General features: G+C 44.9%; 1 protein-coding gene across 1 annotated transcript in view; it reads left to right on the forward strand.

The window, feature by feature from the left end:
- The window catches only part of RYR2 (ryanodine receptor 2), a 167,256-nt gene that overhangs the window by 75,138 nt on the left and 69,434 nt on the right, over positions 1–22,684 (forward strand). The window contains exons 37-57 of the mRNA XM_084868643.1: positions 562–1,342; positions 2,130–2,330; positions 3,153–3,258; positions 4,551–4,694; positions 5,244–5,517; positions 5,983–6,097; positions 7,396–7,528; positions 7,723–7,826; positions 9,048–9,183; positions 9,706–9,892; positions 11,192–11,294; positions 11,861–11,981; positions 13,007–13,176; positions 14,289–14,509; positions 15,925–16,015; positions 17,278–17,418; positions 18,569–18,732; positions 19,493–19,571; positions 19,900–19,989; positions 20,992–21,129; positions 21,973–22,050. Coding sequence (XP_084724769.1) covers positions 562–1,342; positions 2,130–2,330; positions 3,153–3,258; positions 4,551–4,694; positions 5,244–5,517; positions 5,983–6,097; positions 7,396–7,528; positions 7,723–7,826; positions 9,048–9,183; positions 9,706–9,892; positions 11,192–11,294; positions 11,861–11,981; positions 13,007–13,176; positions 14,289–14,509; positions 15,925–16,015; positions 17,278–17,418; positions 18,569–18,732; positions 19,493–19,571; positions 19,900–19,989; positions 20,992–21,129; positions 21,973–22,050 — 3,577 coding nt within the window. The remainder of the gene's footprint in view (positions 1–561; positions 1,343–2,129; positions 2,331–3,152; positions 3,259–4,550; positions 4,695–5,243; positions 5,518–5,982; positions 6,098–7,395; positions 7,529–7,722; positions 7,827–9,047; positions 9,184–9,705; positions 9,893–11,191; positions 11,295–11,860; positions 11,982–13,006; positions 13,177–14,288; positions 14,510–15,924; positions 16,016–17,277; positions 17,419–18,568; positions 18,733–19,492; positions 19,572–19,899; positions 19,990–20,991; positions 21,130–21,972; positions 22,051–22,684) is intronic.

Raw genomic sequence — 22,684 nt, forward strand, 5'->3', positions numbered from 1 at the left:
AGCCTCTGGAATCAAAGGCACCGTTTCCTGGGTTCTAGAAACCAGCCACCCAGTGGGGAAGGGGACTTGGGGTTTCCCAGGGAGGGCTCATGTTCCGAAAGGAGGGGCCCCCAGGTTCAGACTGAGACAAGTCTAAGAGGTGCCCCAAACTTCATATGGACGATGAAGAGGGTGCAAGCCCAAGAGGGTGAACATTTTTAAAAAATTATATTTTATTGATTTTTTACAGAGAGGAAGAGAGAAGGATAGAGAGTTAGAAACATCGATGAGAGAGAATCATCGATCAGCTGCCTCCTGCACACCCCCCACTGGGGATGTGCCCGCAACCAAGGTACATGCCCTTGACCAGAATCGAACCTGGGACCTTTCAGTCCACAGACCGACGCTCTATCCACTGAGCCACACCGGTTTCGGCAAGGGTGAACATTTTCAACATAAAATTCTTTATGGGAGAAATCTTGTAACAGACATAGAACAGACTTTTTCTGCATGTCGTGGAGGAAGAGGGTGGCTTGTGTGAGCTTCTGTGTGTCTGTGACTGAGCCTCCCCCGGCCCCGCAGGTCCGTGGACATCCTGGAGCTGACGGAGCAGGAGGAGCTGCTGCGCTTCCACTCGCACACGCTGCGGCTCTACTCGGCCGTGTGCGCCCTGGGCAACCACCGCGTGGCCCACGCGCTCTGCAGCCACGTGGACGAGGCGCAGCTGCTGTACGCCATCGAGAGCAAGTACATGCCCGGCCTGCTGCGCACGGGCTACTACGACCTGCTCATCGACATCCATCTGAGCGCCTACGCCACCGCCCGGCTCATGATGAACAACGAGTACATCGTGCCCATGACCGAGGAGACCAAGAGCATCACGCTCTTCCCCGACCAGCACAAGGAGCACGGGCTGCCGGGCATCGGCCTCAGCACCTCGCTGCGGCCGCGCATGCGCTTCTCCTCGCCCAGCTTCGTGGGCCTCAACCACGACTGCTACCAGTACAGCCCCGAGTTCCCCCTGGACACGCTCAAGACCAAGACCATGCAGATGCTGACGGAGGTGGTGCAGGAGGGCGGCCTGCGCGCCAGGGACCCGGTAGGGGGCACCACCGAGTTCCTCTTCGTGCCGCTCATCAAGCTCTTCTACACGCTGCTCACCATGGGCGTCTTCCAAGGGGAGGACCTGAAGCACATCCTGCAGCTGATTGAGCCCCGGGTGTTCAGGGAGGCCTTCCCGGAGGAGGAGGACCAGGCACCCTCCAAGGAGCCCCACCCCGAGGATGCCAGGCCCGAGGGCGTGCGTGGGGAGGCGGCGGAGGGGCTGCTGCAGATGAAACTGCCCGAGCCCGTGAAGCTCCAGGTGAGGGGGTGAGTGGGGGGCTGCCGGGGAGAAGGGGTGGGGAGCTCAGGATTGCACATGACCAAGGCACTGAAACTGGCCTGTGGGGGTTCCTGTGTAGCATAGTTGTCTTGAAAATTAATATCCAGTTGTGTTTGGGACCCATCAATCTAACTTTCTGACATTTGATCGAATTTAATGAAATGTCCAATTGAGTCCATTGATAATAGTTAATAAAAGATAAATTTAGTATATTTGTCAAGATTTCCTTGGCTGAGTATACATCTGTTTACCACGTGTGTCTGCAAGTCTGGCCTGTTTGTGTGCATATGTGTATGTGTATGTGTATGCATGTACTTGTGTTTATATGTAGATTTGCACGTATAGATGTGTGTATGCATCCGTGTGTATTTGTGCGTACAGTTGTGTGTATGTGTATATTGTGTGTGCATGCGTTTAGTTGTGTTCATGTATATATGTATATTTATGTGTGTACATTTTATGTTTATAGGTATATTTGTGTGTATGTGTGCATATATACTTTTATCTGTGTGTAGGTGTGTATACATATATTTGTGCTTCTATAGTTGTATGTGTCTACGTGAGTTTAGTTGTGTGTGTATATTTGTGTGTCCATATGTATACATGAGTATTTCTGTGTGTACAGTTGTGCGTGTGTGTGTGTGTGTGTGTGTGTTACATGTGTGAAAGCGTAGGAGATGGGCTTCTGCCACTGATTTTTATTTGCTGTCCCAGAGCTCTGAAGGTTCCTGCCTTACACCGGGTGTCTTTGTCGCTGTCTCCGTAGATGTGCCTGCTCCTCCAGTACCTCTGCGACTGCCAGGTCCGGCACCGCATCGAAGCCATCGTGGCCTTTTCTGATGACTTTGTCGCCAGGCTCCAGGACAACCAGCGCTTCCGCTACAACGAGGTCATGCAGGCCCTGAACATGTCGGCCGCGCTCACAGCCCGGAAGACGAAGGAGTTCAGGTCGCCCCCACAAGAGCAGGTACAGAGGGAGCCGGAAACCCTCCCTGTGGGCTCCGTCAGCTCACTCAGGACCCAGGCCCTGCACAGGGACCGGTGCATCACCCTGTTCCCTTCGCGCTAGCCAAGGTGTGGTAGTCAGCAGCCTTAGCTTCACCAAGCAGTCTGCTGGGTTAAAGTTTAAACAATTCAGAGGCTTATTAAAAGGGATCAGGTGTGTCATGGCCTCTTTGAGGAGGCCAGTTTCGCCAGATCCTGATGTCATACAAATGGGAACAACACTTAAACACACTGACACCGTGGGAACTTCTCCTCCTGGCTGACGGACTGGCTCCTGGGACACAATGCTAGACATTTTTTAAAAAATTATTTATTTGGCCAAGATCGGTTTGGCTCAATGGATAGAGCGTCGGCTTGGGGACTGAAGGGTCCTGGGTTCGATTCCGGTCAAGGGCATGTACCTTGGTTGTGGGCATATCCCCGGTAGGGGGTGTGCAGGAGGCGGCTGATCGATGACTCTCTCTCATCGATGTTTCTAACTCTCTATCTCTCTCCCTTCCTCTCTGTACAAAATCAATAAAATATATTTTTAAAAAATTATTTGTTTACTTTAAGTTTACTATTAATATGTTATTTTTTAATTTATTTGAGAGAGAGAGAGAGAGAGATAGAAGCTTTGATTTGTTCCTTTGTTAGTATTGATACATTCATCTGTTGGGCAACATTTTACAAATACTCCAAAACCGGTTTCGAACAGCTTTGGTTTTGTGATCTTTGCTGTGTAATTCCTCAATCCACTCTTCTCTCATTCTCGTTCTTCCTCTTCCTTGTTCCAAACTTCCAGATCAATATGCTTCTCAATTTTAAGGATGACAAAAACGAGTGTCCGTGTCCAGAGGAAATCCGAGACCAACTCTTAGATTTCCATGAAGATCTGATGGCGCATTGTGGTAAGGTCGTTGTGACCTCCAGCTCTTGTTAAATGCCCACGCACTGCTTCAGAAGCAGCTCTTATGTAACAGGCTCACTGCTACAAGAGCTGCTCTGTATGTATGTCACAGGTTCACAAATACGCATGATGCCGGCTAGGGTTTATCCAAGAAAACTTATTACCATAAAATGCTTAACGGACCCTCTGTGGGAAGCCAGGAGGGTAGAGATCAGACAGCTGTCAGATGAAGCAGAAGATGACTGAAATTCCCTCTCTCTCTCTTTTCTCTTTCCCTGGTGACAGGGAACAAGGAGGTTGGGGGTGTGTGTGGTTTGTAACCAGGTGCTTTGGGCAGAGAGCTAAGTGTTAGGTTGATTGGAGTCAAATGAAATCTATTCAAAACCAGTTGTATTTAAACTGACTGCATGGCCACTTTTTAGGCCCATGGAATTCATCTCATGAAATTAATGAATGTCTAAGGGAAGCCTTCATTGAATTCCATGTTAGCAGCCAAATCTGTGAAGGGAACCCTCCCCCTTCATTCTGAGAACTTGCATGATGGGATTGATTCCATGCTGCGGGCATGTGTGTCCTCTGTCTCCGTGCAGTGGTGCGGGTGCAGGCGGCTCCTGTGAAAGACAGTGAGCTGGCAGCCAGTTCCTAGGTGATCTGCACAGCCCCAGGGGCGTTATTTTTATTTTATGTTAATAAGGAGCATAAAAGCACTGCCTGCGTATTAAGTCAGCTTATGAATGAACCACTGAATGACTGCCGTCAGGTTATACCATGTATATGCCATGTGTATGGTATGAAGGAGAGGACACTCTACAATGGTAGAATTATTGTTTCAGACAAAGCATCCATGCTTTAGGTACTTAATTAGGCCTGTCCTCTCTGTGTCTCAAGTTGTTAAAATACCACTGACATGTATGGAGGCACATGGGGAGGAAAGTGGGAGGTTTGCAGCCGGCAGAACTGCAGGTCCAGCAGGAGGCGCCTGAAGCCAGAGCTGCTTGGCGGCGAAAGGAGCAGATGGGTCTTATCTCTTGAGAGAGACTTGGTTCTCTGTCTGGTCTTATCTTCTGTGCTGGCTGCTGAGGGCCAGGAGCCCCCAGGAGCAGGGGCAGAGAAGAGAGGGAGAGACGCCACACACGGATGTTGCTGTGAGTGCTCCTGGGCAGGCTTGCTCCGTGGTGTGGCGTGTCTGACGCTGTGAGTGGAGAGATTGCAAAGCCTGAGAATTCTTTTTCTGAAATGTACTTTTAAAATTTCTCTCTCTCTCTCTCTTTCTCTTCCCTCTTTTCATGCTAGGCATCGAGCTGGATGACGATGGGTCTCTGGATGGACACAGTGACCTAACCATCAGAGGGCGCCTGCTGTCCCTGGTGGAGAAGGTGACGTCCCTGAAGAAGAAACAAGCTGACAAGCCAGAGGAGAGCGACTCCGACAAGTCCTGTGAGCGGGGGAGGGGCAAAGGGAGCACTGAAGTTTAGGTGTTTGATTGGAGACTATGAAGAGAAAGCAAAAGGGAGTAACTTAGCCTTCCGATCTAAATATCATGCAATCGATTTTCAAATATCCTTACACTAAGTTAAACCTTTTCTTAAGGTTTAAGTAGGTAGCGTCTGTAACTCTATTTTGATTCTGGTTCGTGTGTATTTTATTTAACTGCAGAGTAAGCTGCTATTCCTGAGTCTAGTCAGCACAGGGCAGTGCATCTCAGACACACATTCGTCATGTCACCCATGTACGAATTCATGCACCGGGCCTCTAATATATATATACTGAGTGGCCAGATTATTATGCGTTCAGAGATCATCATTATCTGGCCACTCAGTGTATATTTAAGTGAAGTTGATTTTCTTCTAAAAATATTCCTAAGTATTCTGATACACACATAGATACGAGTTTGGGACTATGAAATATGCAGTTGAAATGCCAACTTTAATGTCTTCTCTTACTATTTTCTTTTTTTTTTTTTAAATACCACCAATGATCGTGCAGCCACTCTTCAGCAGCTGATCTCTGAGACGATGGTGCGGTGGGCTCAGGAGTCTGTCATCGAGGACCCCGAGCTGGTGAGGGCCATGTTCGTGCTGCTGCACCGGCAGTATGACGGCATTGGGGGTCTGGTCCAGGCCCTGCCCAAGACCTACACCATCAGCGCCGTCTCCGTGGAGGACACCATCAACCTGCTGGCCTCCCTGGGCCAGATCCGCTCTCTGCTGAGCGTGAGGATGGGCCGAGAAGAGGAGAAGCTCATGATTCGGGGATTAGGGTACATGGAACCGTTACAGCCTTTTGTCTTATATGCTTTTTCTTTCTGCTTGCTCATCCCAATACTAAAACAGGAGGTGCATTAATAGGAGTACACTCTTTAGATTGCATGACCATTAAATTAGATTGCTTTGTGGGGTTTTTTTGTTTTTATTTTTAGTTTTAGAAGATTGAACACATTTGGATATTCATTAAATTAGGATGATAAATGTCCAAAACTGTATTTCATATTAGTGAATGTTTATATATTCAGTACATTTCTTGTAATTGAAAAGCATAGACAACTTGTTTACTATTTTTGGTTGGCTACCAATGGTTTTGAGGAAAACCCAATTGTATTTATTAACTTTTGTGGCTTACCTATGATCGCTCTCACTTTTCCGTACATGCCAGTATTTCCAAAAGGTTGATCGGATTTCAGATACATTTGTATTGAAAGTTTGCTCTGACCCGTGTTCCTTTGCAGGGACATTATGAATAATAAAGTGTTTTACCAGCACCCAAATCTCATGAGGGCACTGGGGATGCACGAGACGGTGATGGAGGTCATGGTGAACGTCCTTGGCGGTGGGGAGTCCAAGGTAAGGAAAACCTTCGGATCTTGGGGCGCTGTTCATTGCACCTCCTTGAGTACATGCATTTCTTAAACCTTTTTCAGAGGACTGTTTTAAAAGACACCTTTTGTGGGGGGGAGAAACACATCACAAAACAACCTTACTGACTGAGAGTTGAATGTACTACTAGTGTTTTTTGTGTATTTTTTTTTTAAATATCTATAACAATTTTTATCCTATGTTGAGTGATTTGCTATAGCCTTAATTATTGTCATTTAAAGGATGTTTAGGAACTTCAAAAGTAGAACACTATACTATTTACTTAACATTTAGAACTATAAGTCAGTTTCTTCACATTACACGTCCACAGCACACACATGTTCTTGATATCCAGCCGTTCCCCTTGGCAACCGGGGGCTGCACCAAGTTCCCAGCCAGACCAAGACTTGAGGATGATGCTCTGGAGTATTTGTTGTAAGATTCTAAAGTGAATTGTTAAGGGATTAAAATTTAAAATAAAGTTCTTTAGAACCAAATGACCAGAGTAATATATCAAATAACTTCAGATAAGTTGGTATAATTTCATAATATCTGATTTCCAAAACATACTTCAATAATTTTTGAAACTTCACTATGTGTTTTTCAAAATATGGACATGAGTCTATCATAGACAGACTCACAAAGACATTTACAAAATGCTGTGTTGAAGAAGGACCCCAGGCGTCACTGAGCATCCTAGAACAGGGTTTGGCTCTCAGAGGACCTGCGTCTGATGGGGTCCAGCTTCCGGTCAGGGTGCTCCTCAGAGCGGAGGAGTCCTGTGCAGCCAGGAGACTGAATACCTGGAATTTTAATGATAACCGCAGTGGCAGCACTGATGATCAGAATTTATGGTTCTAAATATTACATGGGGTGCTCTTTACAGACTGTCTCATGTACATCCTCCTTTCCTGCCTACAGTGAGCAGTATCATCCTCCTGATTCCAGGTTTACATAACCAAATGGGTGAGATGGCAGCTTTTCAAAGAAGCTCAGCTGCTAGTGGTCAGGAGTCACACCGAGTCTGTCGGATTCCTAACCCGGGCTCATGCCTCCTCCGGTTTGGGCTGTAGATTAATCCCAAATCAAGCCATTGATGGTGATGAGGTTTCCACGTTAGTGCCAGGCCTGCTTTTCTGGGGCTCGGGGACAGGTGGGTCAGAGTCTGGAAGTGGGAAGGCCTTTGGGCCAAGGCTCTGCAGACATGGGCACACACGGGTTAATAACGGGACTCCATTTTATAAAGATAATTTGCTTTCACAGCTAATTAAATGCTCTTTACGCAGGAGATCACCTTTCCTAAGATGGTAGCCAACTGCTGCCGTTTCCTCTGTTACTTCTGTCGAATCAGCCGGCAGAACCAAAAGGCCATGTTTGACCATCTCAGCTACTTACTGGAGAACAGCAGTGTTGGTCTAGGTACGTAAGGGTTTGGCTTTTCTTTAATTTTTGTGATAAAATAATACCCATCTTCCGATGTAATGTTAGTTAGCTTAGAGAAGTGCGATATGTGCTGCACTCCAAAATTCAATTTTAAGTAGAAGTGTGTTCCACACGGAATTCATAGTTGCAGCCCAATCCAGGGTTTGTTTCCTCTTCCTTTGGATCAACAGCTTCGCCAGCAATGAGAGGCTCGACGCCCCTGGACGTGGCGGCGGCCTCGGTGATGGACAACAATGAGCTGGCCTTGGCTCTGCGTGAGCCGGACCTGGAGAAGGTAGGAGATCGCACAGGAACCAGACCCTGCGGGGGAATTCTGCTTCCGGGGGCCTGAGGTCAATCAGACTCTAGATTAGGGGTGTCGAACTCAATCAGAGAAGGGGCCAAAATCTAAAATCCAGCCTAAATCGCGGGCCGAATGGTTTACTGAACAGTCATAAACTGACAGTGTCATAAACTGACAGCGGATTGCAGTGATGACAGCGCGGTGCGGGCCACATTGCAAGGCCTGGCGGGCTGGATTTGGCCCGCGGGCCTTGTGTTTGACACATGTGCTCTAGATCTAATGTACTGACACTAATACCCACACAGCAGCTGGAGCACGGTGTCTGGATCAAAGAGAGAATCTTAAAAGCAGAGAGAAAAGCAGTTAGTTACCTACCAGGGAGCACCCATACAACTGTCTGCTGATTTCTCAACAGAAATTTTGCAGGGCAGAAGGGAGTGGCAAGAAATATTCAAAGTGAAGAATAGCAAGAACCTACAACCAAGATTACTCTACCCAGCAAAGCTATCATTTTAGAACTGAAGGTCAGATAAAGAGCTTCACAAACAAGAAAAAGCTAAAGGAGTTCATCACCACCAAACCAGTATCACATGAAATGTTGAAGGGTATTCTGAAAGAAAAGGAAGGAGAAGAAAAAAGATCATAAACATGAAAAAAATGGCAGGAAATACACATCTATCAATAATTGAATCTATAAATGAAAATAAGTGAACAAGGAGTCTAATGAATAAAATAAAATGGTGGAATAAAATAGAACCAGAGGCATGGAAACATGGAACAGACCAACAAATCTCAGAGGGAAGGGGTGGGAGGGAGGAGGAGCAGGAAGAGAGTAACCAAAGGTCTGTATTGCATACTAGAGGCCTGATGCATGAAATTCGTGCAAGAGGTTTGGCCCTCACAGCAGAAGCGGCTTACCCTGGCTTCGTCCGGAAGGTCGTCTGGTCTAATTAGCATATTACACTTTTATTACTTTAGATATGCATTACCTGTGGACACAATAGGATGGGAAAGCCTAGGGCTGGGTGGGATCCTGGTGGTGGGGGACAATGAGGGGGATAGGAGGGTATCTGTAATACTCTCAACGATAAAGATTAAGACACACACAGACTTTCAAAGCTGCATTTGTTATTAACTGCCCTTGGATGGTGTCTCCCTGACCTCTGACTTGCCTCCCGAGGGTTCACGCTCTGCTCCTCGTCCTGTTGGCAGGTGGTCCGGTATTTGGCCGGCTGTGGACTGCAGAGCTGCCCGATGCTGGTGGCCAAGGGCTACCCAGACATCGGCTGGAACCCAGTCGAAGGGGAGAGATACCTCGACTTTCTCAGATTTGCTGTTTTCTGCAACGGTAGGACAGATGGCTTGAGGGGCCTTCTCCGCTCATTGTTAAAACTGCATGGAAATAGTGATATAAAATAGTGATACATGCCAGCATTTCCACGGGGGAGGTAAATATTAGAAAAGAAACAGAATATTTTATAATCAGATATGTGCAGTAACAACTTGTTTTATATTTGTTCTGAAAGTGGTGCTATACATCATTATTAAATTAAGAATTTTCTGTACTTAAAAAAAACTTTTGTAATTGGATTCTATAAGGCCTAGGACTATGGTTTCAAGTAACAAATTACAAATTAACAAATGAACAGTATATGCCACCTCCATATTGCCTTTCTTTACGTTGCAAATGTTAAGTTCAAGAACAGAAAATGACAGTCTTGGACACATAAAACTAGTGATCTGAATGTCATTTTGGCTTTACCACCATGATCGTTGGTGTTAGTTGTTACTATTTTTTTAAAAAATATATAAGTGAATTAATGTAGCATCATTTGCTCAGAAGCCCACGTGACCCCGCTTGTGCCTGCAGGGGAGAGCGTGGAGGAGAACGCGAACGTGGTGGTGCGGCTGCTCATCCGCAGGCCCGAGTGCTTCGGCCCCGCGCTGCGCGGCGAGGGCGGGAACGGGCTCCTCGCAGCCATGGAAGAGGCCATCAAAATCGCCGAGGACCCTTCTCGAGATGGCCCCTCCCCAGCCAGCGGGTCCAGCAAAACCCCGTAGGTCCAATACACACTCTTAGGAGTACATCGTGCTACTTGACTTGAACTTGTACAAAATATAACTTGCAGTCTGTTGATTTCAATGTAACTGGCGATTTCTCCTCTTGGAGACCAAGTGAGTTAGATGTGGGAGCGGGATGGGGCTGCTGGGCCGGGAGACCCGAGGAGGCCGTGGCTGGAGTGAGGACCTTAGACTGTGGGAGGCTGTACGTGGAGACTTCTCCCAGGGGCTCTGGCAAGTTTCCTTCTTACGGTGATGGCAGCAGCCTTCGAAGCTGGAGTCGAGGTCAGGAGAAGCAGCTAGAATGGGTTTTCATGACAAGAGTGGATGAGGAAGAGACCTTTAGGCAGATAATGGGGACTTGGCCCAGAAGAGGGGGTGTCATCATGCTGGGAGTGATGGCGGGGGCAGCGACCGCCTTCCATTTATCGGGATGTGTGCAGGTTGTGGGTACTTAGCTCCAGCGATGGACATCTTTGATCCCGGCTGCCGCTCGGATTGTTTTACTCTGGGAGGTGGCAGCCCTGCTGGGCTCCTGATCCCAGCTCCTGGAGGAGAGACAACACAGGGCCTATTGGAGCCAAGTTCAAACACAGGCGTGGTCCCGCTAACCCTGCTGCCCGGACAACCCGGCACAGTTCTGTCCACAGCGTGGCTGGTCTCCAGACTGGGAGGGTCTGTGCTTACCAGTCAGCGACAGCGGAAGGAGGGCCCTCAGTTTCTCTAAGTTGCAGGAAGTGTACCAGTGGATGTGCGCTCCAGGGCCCTGGGAACAGCCTTGCATGCCGGGAAAGGTGTGGCCAGACCTCTGAGTCCAGCCAACGCAGCAGACACAGCCTGAGATCATGCTTATAAAGTTCTTATTCTGGGGAAACACTGTACTGGGCGCCCTATATGACAGATCTTTGTCATCCTTTCTCTAAATGTATCTGTCACAAAAGGGTTATACATTTACCAGATCCTTTCATCTATTACCTTTCTTGTTCATGAGCTAGGTGCCATTACAAATTGAGCAGAATCATCATATTAGCAATCCTTTTTTTTCTTCCTTCTTGAAAGGATCTTAATATTCACATTCCCACAAGCGTGTTCTCGGTGATAGAATCTCAAATCTGGTCTTTAACGCATTGTCACGTTGCTTTAAAAATGTCCAGCTGTAAATTAAACACAGACATGAAAAGCGTCAGAATGAATTACTAGTGGCCCCTGTCCCCTGAGAACATGTAATAAACCAGAAATGTCCCTTCATCCTCCCGTCTGACTTGCTCCTGTTGCTCTGGAATGTTCCGTGACAGTGACACAGCGGAGGAGGACAACACCATCCACATGGGGAATGCCATCATGACCTTTTACGCGGCTTTGATCGACCTGTTAGGACGCTGTGCCCCTGAGATGCATGTAAGTTCCGGGGCCCCTGGCTTCTCTGTGTGAAGACCCCGTAGCTGGTCGGTGTGTCTGCCAGCAACCACACCCCTGATCTTCATGCTCCTTAAAAATAACACTGCAGCCGAAGCCGGTTTGGCTCAGTGGATAGAGCATTGGCCTGCGGACTGAAGGGTCCCGGGTTTGATTCTGGTCAAGGGCATGTACCTTGGTTGTGGGCACATTCCCGGTAGGGGGTGTGCAAGATATGGTTGATCGATGTTTCTCTCTCATCGATGTTTCTAGCTCTCTATCCCTCTCCCTTCCTCTCTTTAAAAAATCAATAAAATATATATATATTTTTTTAAAAAAATAATAACACTGCAGCCACCTGGCCTCGGCATAGTACACCAATGTCAGAGGAGACTGCAGGCAGGGAAACTCATCTGTAAGCCCAAAACAACCGTGTCTGAGCAGGGTCAAACTTGATGCATATCCATAAAAGTAATGTTAGACACGATTCTGTTCTTCAAGTTCGTAGGCAGGATTATAGCATCGATTTCACAGAGCGATTCTGACGTTCCTCTGTTCTCTCCCTGCAGTTGATTCACGCCGGCAAGGGGGAAGCCATCAGGATCAGGTCCATTTTGAGGTCCCTGATTCCACTGGGCGATTTGGTGGGTGTGATCAGCATCACCTTCCAGATGCCCGCAATAGCCAAAGGTGAGGCCCTCGGGCCAGCCACGGCCGGTCTCAAACGTTTTGGGCACGCTTGTTCCAGAACGGAGTGTGCCAGAGGACATGAAAGGGGGAGAGGCTCAGAGGCCTGAAGGCAGTACGTGGTCTCAGAGGGAGAGCTACTTCTTAACATTATGGTCCCCAACCTATGAATCTATGGAGTTATAATAAAGGATTTAGTAATTTAGATAGTCATTAACACTGGTTGTTGACAGAGAAAATCATATAATGCTCAGATAGGTTTCAGGTAGGTTTTAAATGTTAGTTCTAGCCGAAACCAGTTTGGCTCAGTGGTAGAGCATCGGTCTGTGGACTGAAAGTTCCCGGGTTCGATTCCAGTCAAGGGCATGTACCTTGGTTGCAGGCATATCCCCGATAGGGGGTGTGCAAGAGGCAGCTGGTCGATGTTTCTCTCTCATCGACGTTTCTACCTCTCTATCTCTCTCCCTTCCTCTCTGTAAAAAAATCAATAAAAATATATTTTAAAAATGTTAATTCTAATTATGTTCATGAAATATATTTCATTTGAAAGTCAAACTGGTTTCATAGAATTGTTTCATCATTTTGTAATTATCCTACAAACATATAAATGTAGCAGAGTACCACATAGTAGTTAGTAAGTTTTATTATCGAGTAAAAGAGGCTCCCATTATTGAAGAGAGGGAAACCTTATTTTATGTTTTAACTTTTGATGGTATTTACTCGAGGTTTTACAGTGTGGATTTTGGATACTTCTTTTTTTCTTCTCGGTATCTAGCATAATGAGTGCTGTGCCCTTACCACATTGTTAACAAATAGGTATACCAAATAACATCTCCATGACTGGGATTGAAATGCACTGTCATATGCCCTGAGCCAGTTGCCAGCATTAGCTTGTTCAACAGAATAACAGAAAACCACTCAGCAGTTAACGTGGCTTGACGCATGAGGAGGCTGGAAAGTAGACGTTTGTACTCTGTCTCTCAAACGGCATAACCACTGACTACAACCTGTCACCTTCTCTCTTTCAGATGGGAATGTGGCGGAGCCTGACATGTCCGCGGGGTTTTGCCCAGATCACAAGGCAGCCATGGTTTTGTTCCTTGACAGGGTCTATGGAATTGAGGTTCAGGATTTCCTCCTCCACCTTCTGGAGGTTGGCTTTCTGCCAGATCTCCGAGCGGCTGCCTCCTTAGACACGGTAATGACTTGAACGCCTGGCTTCCCAGTTTGTGACTCTTCCGTCTCTGGCTCGTGATACTTTTTTTCATAGGCATATTTATTCATTTATTGTCACCAAATGTTTATTGAGTACCTGTTATATATTTAGGCAAGTGGTGTGTAAACAGATAATAAAACAGACTATTTTTTCAAGGAATTCATTGAATAGTAGAGAAGTCTCAGCCCCAAGAATAAGATAGGGATTCTAATCAAGTGCAATGGAAGACAATAAGAAACTCATCGAAAGCCTAATTCGGGAGGTCCCTGTGGTTCCTGAGAACCTCCAAGTTGACCTAAACAGATATTCTCAATAAAGCAGTTCAAAGTATTAAGAAGGTTTGATGGACATTGCCGAGTCATGCGCTCATGACGTTATCCTGGTGTCTTCATGTTGACGTACAGATAGGTTAAGATCTGCCCCATGCACCCAGTAGCCCCACCAAGATTCTGTCATCATCAGTGTTAATTTACTGCTGCTTGAAACTTTGTGTAATAAGCTGTAGCTTATTGTCCAGGAGTTTTATAACACCTCCTTTCATCCTCAGCTAAATGGGTCATCTTGATTTCAGAAGGCAATAGATTGTTAGTTGACAATAGAGATTTCATTAATGCCATGAGAGGAGAATCATAGAAATGAAACTTGGATTTTTTTTCTTCGGGTGTGTTCACATGAAATTCTGAGATAGCATAGTAACAAGGCTGGTGGACATGAGCAGAAATAGAAATAGTATAAATAAGTAGAATTCAGAGAGAATGTATGAAGATGAAATATGTTTTGAGAATAAGCTCTTTTTCTTCTGCTAGTATCACATTATTTGATATCATTAGTGTCTTTATCTTCCATTTCTCCTGCTATTGATATTTTATTATATGAGCCTCTTGGCTCTTGGGCTCTCTGAGAAACACTTTATTTCTTTTTTATTTATTGATAAGCAATTGAAGCTGATGGTTTTTAGTGGTAAAGATCATATGAACCACATTCAAAGGTATACATTTTCACTTTTTTGTCATTTTTTTTAGATAGTGAAATTATGTGTCAACATGTTGATTCCCTAAACACAAATGACCTTCTCCTCTCCAATTCCTTTTCAGGCTGCCCTGAGTGCTACTGACATGGCCTTGGCCCTCAATCGGTACCTCTGCACAGCCGTGTTGCCTTTGTTAACAAGATGTGCTCCTCTGTTTGCTGGCACAGAGCACCACGCGTCCCTCATCGACTCGCTGCTTCACACCGTGTACAGACTTTCTAAGGGCTGCTCCCTGACCAAAGCTCAGCGGGATTCCATAGAAGTTTGTTTGCTCTCTATCTGTGGGTGAGTGGGAACTAACTTTATCCAGACTCACCTTCTTTCAGAAAGAGAATTTATTTCCTGTGTGGCCCTCTACAAATTGTTATGAATTTTGGAAACAAGTAGATAGTCCTTGCACTGAGGTATGAGCTAAGTTTAGGAGTGTTCCCCCAAACCTCTCAAGGGTATCTAGCCATTGGCTGTAATGTTGGACCAGTTGTGGTGTTCTGGATGTTAGTGGGTGAGAGGTGGTGGTGTGAGGAGTCTATGGCCACTTTAGTGTAAGACTAATAGATTCTCTCCTTTTGATTCTTCCAGAATAGAAGAGAAAGAGGTTCTTACTAAATATAGAAAATGATTCGGTATACTAGTAATATTAAACACTACTTATGGGTGGCAGTGAGGAAGGCTGGCTCTTCCCTCCAGCTGGAAAACCACTTCCCGTAGCGGGAGGTGTTCAAATGGCTTCCCCATGAAAACCAGACCGTCTCCTCCCTCTCGAGTTCTGATGGTGAAAGGGACAACTTGTCAGGCCCCTGACAAGGATGGAGGCTTTTTTCTCAGTGGACAGGAGCTCCTGGAGGTGCAGGCTTGCAGCTGATAGTACACTGCGAAGGGGTGTAGGGGTTTGGAAGCCAGATGGGACTCGGGGAGGTGAAAAATTAGGAGGTCAGTTCTATCACTTCCCTGAGGCTAAAATTCTATGAAATGGAATAAAAATACGTGACTCACAGATTTGTCTACATATGAAGTGGGTAGGAGCTTCAAGGTTGCCTGACATAGCAGAGGGCTGATGTCCACCACATCCACCTTTCCCGTCATCCATTGGCAGAAGTCCCATCTCGGCCCTTTTCTCCCTCCTGCTCCTCACTCGCTTAGCTTTTCTGCTTCCCATCTGGTCACCAGAGACCTGTCCACTCATGGGAGTGAGGGAAGACACAGTACTAAGTCGTGTTGGGGAGGGAGGGAGCAAAGAAAAAGCATGTCCTGGTGGGAAAGAGGGATCAGTCTTCAGATCGGAGTGGAGACAAGGTGCAAATGGAACCCCTTACGCCCTGTGTAACCCTTGGTTAATCTTTGCATTGGGAATACCAAAAATGAACATCTTCTGAAGAGAGGTATAGGTACAGGTTCTTGGCATATTTAATTTAATCCAATGAGTTATCTCCTTAGCTTAGACCGTTGACTCCCGTGGTTGGCAAACTGCGGCTCACAAGCCACATGCGTCTCTTTGGCCCCTTGAGTGTGGCTCTTCCACAAAATACCACAGCCTGGGCAAGTTTATGTTGAAGAAGTGGCGTTAGAAGAAGCTTAAGTTTAAAAAATTTGGCTCTCCAAAGAAATTTCAACCGTTGTGCTGTTGATATTTGGCTCTGTTGACTAATGAGTTTGCCGACCACTGGTTTACTCCATTATTAAAATCAGCTTTGTTCCACCAGCCAACTGAGACCTTCTATGATGCAGCACTTACTCAGAAGATTCGTGTTTGATGTCCCGCTGTTAAATGAGCATGCAAAGATGCCCCTTAAGGTAAGGACGAGACACGTTCATAGTTATTGTACTACTTGGTCCTCTGACAGTTTCTTGTTACAACCTGTACGTAGGTCTCTTAGAAATTCATGTTTGGTGTCTGATGTTGGAAGATTTCTTCCAGTTGATGAAATGGGCATATAAGTATAGATCTGTGTGTATCAACCTAAAATACACAAGCAATAAGAGGCCACAGAAATCCTAAGATTGATTTACTGTGAGTCAGTGGAGATGGAAAACAGTGGGAACAAACAGGCCACAGGAAAAAGATGAGCCAGGAAATTCTCATTCCTGGCCTAGATCATCAGCAACCTCAAGGGATGAGGAGTGGCTTTGAAAGCAGCGGTTCTAAGTTGGCAATCTAATGATGGTTTCCAGATGTCATGGCATAAGTTGGAGGGTAACCTTTCTGTATAGCAGTCACGGTTTGTCACGGAGGACAGAGAAGTCACTGCACTCTCTCTGCTCTGGTTATTATTCTCTTCATGGATAATCAAACTCACAATCTTTCTGGCATACAGGACGATGCTCCAACAAACCAAGCCATCCAGCCAGGGCACAATCCAAACATTTTTACTGGATTCATAAATATCACTTTTATTAACCTGGCAAGTAATTGTGAATATTTGTTAGTTTATAGATCAAGAGCACATTATCCAAAGAACTACCAAAAAATTGGAAGATGCTATAGTTTGAATGTCCAATTTAGTTCTAAATAAATAAAATATTTAGAGGAAAACTTGATAAGCAACATAGACACTCAGTAAGATAACAAATTGAAAATATACGTAAAGAAATGATGGAAGTGGGAAGTTTGGGGATTACTTAGAGACATCACATCACAGAGTGTGGGGTGAAGGGTCGCAGAAAGGAAGCAGTTCTCTCAAGAGGCACATTTTAGACCCCCTCTCCTGGGGATGTTTGTGCTCAGGTCACCATTTGTTATACGCACCGAGTCCAGTTCATCAAACTGTGAGGAGGTAAGTGATGGCCACATAGAACACAGAGATGCATAGACAGTCCAATGGCCTCCTAAATAATGTGCAAGGTGAGCGATTTGTAAAATTGGTCCTTGGATCTCTCTGCTGTGACCACCGTTACATTTGAAACAGACATGGAACGAGGCCACCCAGAATTCAGGTGGCTCGGGCAGCTTTGGTCCTGCTTACCTTCTTACCTGGTGTCAGAAGGCCCCATGGGAAGAAATGGAAAAAGTTTCAAAGGAGTCGTTAGCTCATCACCTTTGTCATTGTTCCCCGCAGCTGCTGACAAACCATTATGAAAGGTGCTGGAAGTACTACTGTCTGCCTGGCGGATGGGGCAGCTTTGGAGCCGCCTCTGAGGAAGAACTGCATTTATCCAGGAAATTGTTCTGGGGCATTTTTGACGCCCTGTCTCAAAAGGTAATTTAATGTTTTGGAAGCTTACTTGTGTGCTAAAGTAATGAAAGCCATAAGTTCTTGATAAGATTTATAAAAACGTATAGTTTTTCCTTTTTTATTTCTGAATTTATAGCAAATGTTAAAAATGAAATTCATATGGACTTTTCATAATTGCTATGGCACCGTGTCTTTGCGATCATAACACTTTCTGGATTTAAAATGGCTAAGCATTTTAGGGAATTATGCATATGGTTGATAATGTTTCTGTTGTATTTGGTCTTATTTGGGCTCAAACTTAGTTATCTTATAAAATCTGAAGAAATCATATCAAGTATGAAAATATACAATATAATATCTCCTGGAGTAATAATATTCCAGTGTTTACTGATTGTCCACTTGCTGCTTATGGACATTTAAGCCCCTCCACTCAGACAGCCACTTATAGTCCCATATTTATAATGAATAATTCATATACTTTCAGAAGAGTGGATAGTCACACATCAGAGCAAAACAGACATCGTGCTGTGTACAGTTAGTTGTGCTTACATTCTTGATCACAATCATTTTGTCTTCCCCGATAGACTTGATGAGACTTCACGAGATTTGATGAGACTTCCCCTGATAGCCAGAGTTTGCCTCCTAGTAGGGCAAAGTTCACGTGACTTCAATTACTAGTGACTTGATAATTTTTCTTACTGAATTTTCTTTGGTAAACAGAGTGCTTTTAGAATAACATGTACAAGACATTTTTAGAAGAATTTACAACATTAATTTAAAGTTGGATGGTTCAAGTGAGATCTGATTTAAATTATTATTTTTGATTTTTGAAAAAACTATAAATACAAATTGAATGAATCATGTAATTTATGTACCAGAAAGTTCGGCAATGTATGTTTCCCTCCAATTCGGCTTTAATTCCGATGTCTTTGCACTGAAATGCCCTCTGCAGGTGTCCTCACGTGTGATCTCTTCAATGTGCCGCCCCATAACCGACCATAACTAAGAAATACAGTCCTCATGCCTGAAACGGGTTTATGTTGTAAAGGGTTTTTGTAAAATCAGGGGATTTTCTCCTTCGGCATCTCGTCCTCCACAGTGATCGTGTGGACAGCTTTGGCTAAATCATGACACACTATTAATTTCATTTCTTTGGTTCTCCATTTCGTCTTAGAAATATGAACAAGAGCTTTTCAAACTGGCTCTGCCGTGCCTGAGTGCGGTGGCAGGCGCACTGCCCCCGGATTACATGGAGTCAAACCACGTGGGCATGATGGAGAAGCAGTCATCCATGGACTCCGAGGGCAACTTCAACCCCCAGCCTGTGGAAACCTCCAAGTACGGACTCTCTGTGGTGGAGCTTTTTGTAGTGAATGATGTGGGAAGTCTGAAACGATAAGGGGCTGAAGTGAGCTTTCTCTCCGCCCTCCCCAGTGAATCAGTATCAGTACGAGGGGCCCTTTTCCTGATCAAAGGATGGCAGTGAGAACAATTACATGAGCACCCGAAGAGGGTGAGCTGTGCCTTCCAGGGCACTCCTAACAGAATCGGGTTCTCTGTTTATGACCACACGGTACATCTGTGGAGCTGAGAATCAGGACAGTCTATCAGTTACATTGTTGGTTGAAAATTTCATTGAAATAGCAGCCAACCTCTGTGTATGAGCTCAGCTCTGTCCTGCGAGCTGGCCTTTGTGTCAGGTCACTGCAGCAAGGCCGAGGGTCCCACTGACGTTCAGTGGATAGAGCGCAGCATGAGGTTGACCAAGTATCAAGTGAAGGCGTTTGTGGGAAAGTTAGTCTACAGTTAGAAGGCAGTGTGGCCAGCTTAACACAGACATCACGTCACAACGCGGTGAAACTTCTTCGTGGCTCATGCTAAGACGTTATAAAGTATGAATCGATATCTGATAAGCAGATAGAACATTCTCTGCTTCACTTCTATGACATTGTTCCTATCATATGGAAAAGTAATACCTTGTTAAAACAGATTTTTTAACAGCTGTGCACTGAATGCCGTTGAAGCATGCAGGGGCTGTGAGTAAATTATTAATGCGAGTCCCTGTGAGCACCACGCCTTTTCTCTGTCTCTCCCACAGCATCACGATTCCTGAGAAGCTGGAATACTTCATTAACAAATATGCTGAGCACTCCCACGACAGGTGGTCCATGGACAAGGTAAGGTCAGAGGCCGCCTCGAGCAGCACCCGGTGGCACTGCCCCCCTGGTTCTGACCACACAGTTTTCTCCGCTAAAGGGAGAGCTTTATCTAGATTAGGAAAGAGCATTTAAATGTCTTGTTAATATAATACTTAGCTAGCTCTGCCTCTAATGATACATTTATGAATAAGAATATTGGTGTTCAGCCCTGGCCAGATTGGCTCAGTGGGCAGAACATTGGCCCACCCACTGAAGGGTCCCAGGTTCCATTCTGGTCAAGGGCACGTGCCTCTAAAATTAATATATGTAAAACAATTCTGATGTATGTTTGTTTGTTTTTTTTTAGTTGGCCAGTGGGTGGATTTATGGAGAAACATATTCAGACTCATCTAAAGTTCAACCATTAATGAAGCCATATAAACTATTATCTGAAAAGGTGAGGGTTTTTTTTGTTTGTTTTTGGTTTTTTGTTGTTTTTTTTGGTTATATGCTCTTAATTTTTTGCAAAAATTTTTCTTCGTTATGTAATTTCCTATTAATTTTTTTTTACTTTATATATGCTATCTTTAACTTTTATTCCAAGGCTTCTTTTGTTTCTCTTATCTTTTTTCCCCCCTATTCCCATTTTCTGTCGTTTAATTGGTTATTTTCTTCTCTACTTAATATTTTTCTGTTCCTTTTTTGTTTTTGTCCCTCTCCTGCATTTTTAACAACTTTAGAAAATATTCTTATCATTCCTGAGAGTTTCTTGCTGAGGGGTAATGAAGGGATCTTTTAGTACTGTTATTTGTGAGTTCTCATGTATTTTGTTTCTTTGGGTAATCAGCTTCTTGAGAGTGAGGTGGGGCTTTTTCTAGCTCTTCTAGGTGGTGAGCTGGTGGAGGAGGTGATGGAGGCAGAGGGCTCAGGGAGGACAGTTAGGTCTCTTGATGATGATGGGAGGAGAGCCGTCGCTCTTGGGTCATCTAATCTGTGCTTTTCTGACTGTTTCTCCCTTCAGTTCCGTCTCAGGGTCAGGAGCTGGGTCGCTGAGGGAAACCAACCCCTGGGCTGTGATGGACAGGGTCCCGTTAGCATTTGTCTTACCAGGGCCTGCTCACACTTCATTTTCACTTTCTTTTTATTTTTGAATGAACATGTCAATGTGTGTGTGTGTGTGTGTGTGTGTGTGTGTGTGTGTGTGTTTTAATCTTTCTTGACTCTTTTTCTTTTAGTCTTTGTTGTTGAAAGTATTACACAGGTCCTCCTTTTCCCCCCATGAACCTCTTCCGCCCACTCTTCCTTTCCCCCCAGCCCTCAGGCCCTCACCACGCCATTGTTTGTGGCCATTGGTTCAATCGTTTGCTTTTTTAAATGGAGTCAGAGCAAAGCATTACATATTTCAATTTGGATTCTTAGCATTCCCCCACACCTTTCATTTCCTCCTTTTTGTCTGTAGGAAAAGGAAATCTATCGCTGGCCCATCAAAGAGTCTCTGAAGACGATGCTGGCCTGGGGCTGGCGAATTGAGCGCACGCGGGAGGGGGACAGCATGGCCCTCTACCACCGGACCCGGCGCATCTCCCAGACCAGCCAGGTGAGGGCGCCACCAGCAAGCCACGGGCTATGCTGCTGTTAGATCATCCTAATCTTTTACTTACTTACTGGGTGTTTCAAAACAAACGATTTGAAGACTCTGACGATTAACATCAAGTTTAGAGGGAAAAACACATTTGTTCCTTTTTAAATGCTCAGAGACGTCTTGGTTAAAGTGCTAGCGGGGTTAGCCAGGCCGCCCTTTCCTGGTCAGCCTGTACCCCAAGGGTACGGTGTTGAAGTTGCACCAGTGAAAGCAGTAGTGTGTATACACACTTCCACAGCTGATAGCTCAATTGATGTTTCTTGCTATGCAGGTTTAACCCATTGGAATTAATAATTATTCAAAGGATGTATACATTTGGGGGACATCCTGTATATGTTATACTTTTTAAAAGTAAAAAGTTGGTTATATTTTATCTTAATATTTAGCTCATAAAGACGTTTGTAAATATTGACCTCTTTGATTATTGTTTTATGAGAAAGGATAAAGTTCATTGCAGCCAAGTAGAATTTGTAAGAAACTCAAGAACACAAAGATCCTTTGATGAAGGGAACATTCTGGAATCTTAGAATCATTGCACAATTGAATTCTGATTATTAACTTTTGGGGTTGGCAACCCCAAATTTCTGGGGATTAGTATGCAGTCACCAGTCATTGTCAGGCACCCAAATGTAATTTAATTTGCTAGGTAAGTTTGTGGGATCTGTTTGGGTAGATACTTGCCAGTTTTGTCAGAGGAAGTGTGTTTGGAAGTCCGTTTGCCTTGTATTTTGGAAGTACCTCTCACATCTCTCCGCTGGGCGTTTTAATGAGATACTGCTTTGCACACAACGTGTCTAGGTTTCTGTGGATGCTGCACATGGGTACAGCCCTCGGGCCATTGACATGAGCAATGTCACACTGTCCAGGGACCTGCATGTAAGTATTGGCTACTGTTTAAAATACTCTGCAAATTGTGTGTGTGTGTGTGTGTGTGTGTGTGTGTGTGTGTGTGTGTTATTTATTATGTCCTCCTTATCCCCCCATTGACCCCTTTCCTACTCCGTCCCCAGGGCTTCCCTGCACTATTGTCTGTGTCCGTGGGTTATGAACATATGCATATAAGTTCTTTGGTTAATCTCTTCCTGTCCCCCTCCTCCCTTCCCTCTGAGATTCCTCAGTTGGTCTATTCTTTGCTTCCATGTCTCAGTGTGACTGAATCAAACTTATACCTATTTTTGTCAAATTGGCAAAAAATACATTTTTTGGTGTGCCACACATTTTAGCAATTAATTTATGTGTGCCACGAGACGAAAATCTAGACCATTTGTCTGATATTCTCTGCCATCAGTGTTTGATAAGGTTATCTTCTGAAGCTTTGGAAATGAAAAGAAAAAGTGGTAAATAATTTGTTGAAGTTCATAGCTAATTGGAAGTGTCACAATTGAATTGTGACACGTGTTTTAAACATCAAAACTAACAACGACCATTCCCTTCAAATCCCCTCCACTGTTTCTGTCATGTCATCATCATTCCCGTTCTCTGAGAGTCAGAATCCAAGGAAGACATTGTA

The sequence above is a fragment of the Pipistrellus hanaki genome (assembly GCF_964339955.1).
Source record: "Pipistrellus hanaki genome assembly, chromosome: 20".
NCBI lineage: Eukaryota > Metazoa > Chordata > Mammalia > Chiroptera > Vespertilionidae > Pipistrellus > Pipistrellus hanaki.